General features: G+C 48.8%; 1 protein-coding gene across 1 annotated transcript; it reads left to right on the top strand.

Annotated features, from left to right (window-relative positions):
- Positions 1 to 1519: 1519 nt before the first annotated feature.
- HD553DRAFT_347908 (uncharacterized protein) lies at positions 1520 to 2451 on the top strand (the record flags this gene model as incomplete). Its single annotated transcript, XM_046183336.1, has 2 exons — positions 1520 to 2257; positions 2329 to 2451. The coding sequence occupies one exon, from the start codon at positions 1520 to 1522 to the stop codon at positions 2219 to 2221; it is 702 nt and encodes a 233-aa protein (XP_046039156.1). The 3' UTR covers positions 2222 to 2257; positions 2329 to 2451.
- Positions 2452 to 2957: the final 506 nt, after the last annotated feature.

Genomic DNA, 2957 nt, shown 5'->3' on the forward strand with positions numbered 1-2957 from the left:
AGCATCGCTCACAAATCTGTTCGCCAGCTTTTGTTTTGATTACAGCACTACTGTTGGCGTTTGGTACAAAGTAAAATGAAAGTAAATAAGTCGGTCTTTTGGTGATAGGGTTGCTCCGTGTCTAAGCTGTTACTGAGTGTAGGTTCGGAACTCAGTTGATAAGGTCTTTTTGCCGTCTTGTGACTATCTATTCATCACAATGTTTCTGTCATCCAGTATCCAGTATTCACTGGGTTTTTATTGAAACTTCATCTGAAATACCGATACTGGCAATAGCAAAAGTTCTGTACCAAACCAAAGACCAGAACCTGACCGATCAAATACCGGCCGGTATTTTACCAGAACCACATAAGTTACCGGAACCGAGCCAGCCCTGAATATAAGCTGGCCCTATAAAAACTGACGGCTGCTCTTGATCGAAAGATGCGACGGATAATTACACTCGACCCGTACTCTAGACCACGATCAGTAGCACGAATTCTATTGGGAAATTACCGGTGATAAGAACCGAACAGTAATATTGTTGTCCATCGTCTTTCAAGGGCGCTGGAAGACTGCATGGTCCAACCACCCCGGTATTCCGTACCGCAGATACAAGATCGACACAATCGAGCCCCCAAAACAAAATCGGGTCGACACCTGCCAGGTGTATCTTCCCAGCTCGACAAGGCCGAAGAGCTTGTCAGCGAACGGTCGGACATCTCGGTCTCAACAGGCTCATTGCCCAACAAGGAGAGCAACCGTTCGGCACCCTCAAGCACGGTTTCTTTCGATGTGAAAACGATGAGTTCGATGCCGCCAGAGAGCGGAGACGAGAGCACGCAGCCTGTTGAAGACCATTAGATGGAGCGTCTCTACCTATGTATGACTCTGACGGGTCTGGTCCCCTGCATTTACTGTATTTCTGATCGTGCCCGTATCACCTTGTATATGTCTAGAATGGCATCACCATAGGAGAGGGATGAACGTCCGTTCTTTCTAGCCTAGTACAGTTCCGGTGTCGAATCGAGTGCATATACCCCTAACAGACACATCAATACACTCCATTCAAGTTACCTAATCCTTCTTCGTCCTTATATCGTTGTCATCTGCATGACGTCTGACTTTGGTTTGAGGCAGGATTTCCTACCTTTCTCCCTTTTTTTCAGCACTGTATCATCCGAGAGGCGTCTAACGGGCTCTCCGCTGGCGCAATACCCAAACCCTACAGAGACGGGAACTGTCTGATCATCCATATGTCCATCCTACATGAGCCTAATTCTTGCTAGGAAAGGAATCAGCAGGGAAGCCTGTCTCTCATGATTTATCAGCAGATTTTGATCACCATCTCCAGGACCGTTGATCAGCTGATAGATGACATCGCAAGAACCATCATTGCCATTGACAAAGGAAGGCTCTTGACCCTTCGCCTTTCTACTGGTAGGTCTACTCGCTGGGATCAACGTATAAGTGAAGCCACGATTTCTGTGGTGGACCGAGCTACATTAATTGAATTGTTTCTCCCAGGGCTCTGCTTACGATGTCGTTCACTGATATAGCAAACAGCGTGACAGACCACTTGAGCCGCTTGACATCGAAATCTCAACTGCTAGAGCCTCATCTCAAATCATACCATGAGGTCTGGGCCGAGGAAGCTGAGAAAGTGGGAAAAGCCTTGCGGGAGAGCTTCGAAAGTCTGGAGACCCCTGTCCAGAGATTGAGAGCTGCGGCACGTAAAGACTATTCCCAGGCAATCAAGCGACTCAAGAAGAACATCCGGGCCGGGTTCAAGACCAGATACCCCGGCGTTCAATTGCCACACGATATGGAGAAGCATTTGCACATACATTGGATAGAGAGGCCGCTCACTGACATGCTCACCCCGTGGGATGAACCGCCCGTCGTACGCGAACTTGTCATCGAGCAGCGGAAGCACTATTTCTCAGGAATACACGACGCATACCGGGTCATTGCAGTGGTATACCACAATCATACGGAGGACTTTTGGTCCCATGACAAAAGCTCTTCGAACTACCACTGTCAGAAATGGTTGAACGGGTTGGATCTCAGCAATGTCTCCGAAGCTCGTAGCCAAGCGTCCGTTGGCCCCCTAGATTCGATCGGGGTCCTTCATGATTCGACCGTGCCTGAACACTCAGTAGCAGTCAACCAAAGCGCGGATGTCCCTACGTCGGAGCTGGAACCAGCTACTAGCTCGTCGATCTCGTCGATCTCGCCGTAGGCTTTGTTGAAATATGAGAAGATCCTGCTCCACAATGTCTGTAGCTTATTGATTTGTCATTAGGCCTTGTTCTGTCTGGTTCTTGATTGCTGACACCCGAATAACAGCTGTGTTGGCAATGTTAGATATTGAGCATTTGTGAGATTTCAGTTCTCTCAGTGAATTAGCGCTTCTTAGTTCTCGGCTTATGCTTCACTGAGCCATTCTTGCAATTCGCGCTTACGCTCCGTCGCCCATGATCCTACGCGAGGACTCACAGTTTCGACCCAAGCAGGCGGAAGGTATTCTGTCTGTGGTTTCAACGTAAGCCCTACTCGCGCTGGAAAGCAGGTCCGCAGGAGTGGGCAGATCGACCCAGCAGCAGGAAACCTTCTCGAGCGACATCAGTTTTGCCCTTTGATGTCCAGCTGATTCTATGTGAACACTGCGAATCATCAATCCTCAGCTGTTAATTTGAGACCAGTTGGTCCCTTGATTTCTCATAATCAGTCAATCACATGCTATTTTCCTCTTTCCGAGCCCCTCACCAGGCGTGATTCCAGCTTGTGACCACGGGGCTGAGAAAGAGAACAAAGGTACTCGATTCCGCAGGCTTATGTGAAAGACGTAGAAGACAGGGGAGGAAAGGTGATCATGTCAGGCGAACATAAAGCCCGTCCCCCTGCTCTCTACTTAGTATGAAAAAAATCGCGGAGACATTGCAAGGGCTTGCAACAGAATCTTCGGACGAGTGCCA

Source organism: Filobasidium floriforme, assembly GCF_021052385.1.
Source record: "Filobasidium floriforme strain CBS 6241 chromosome Unknown HD553scaffold_3, whole genome shotgun sequence".
Classification (NCBI taxonomy): Eukaryota; Fungi; Basidiomycota; class Tremellomycetes; order Filobasidiales; family Filobasidiaceae; genus Filobasidium; species Filobasidium floriforme.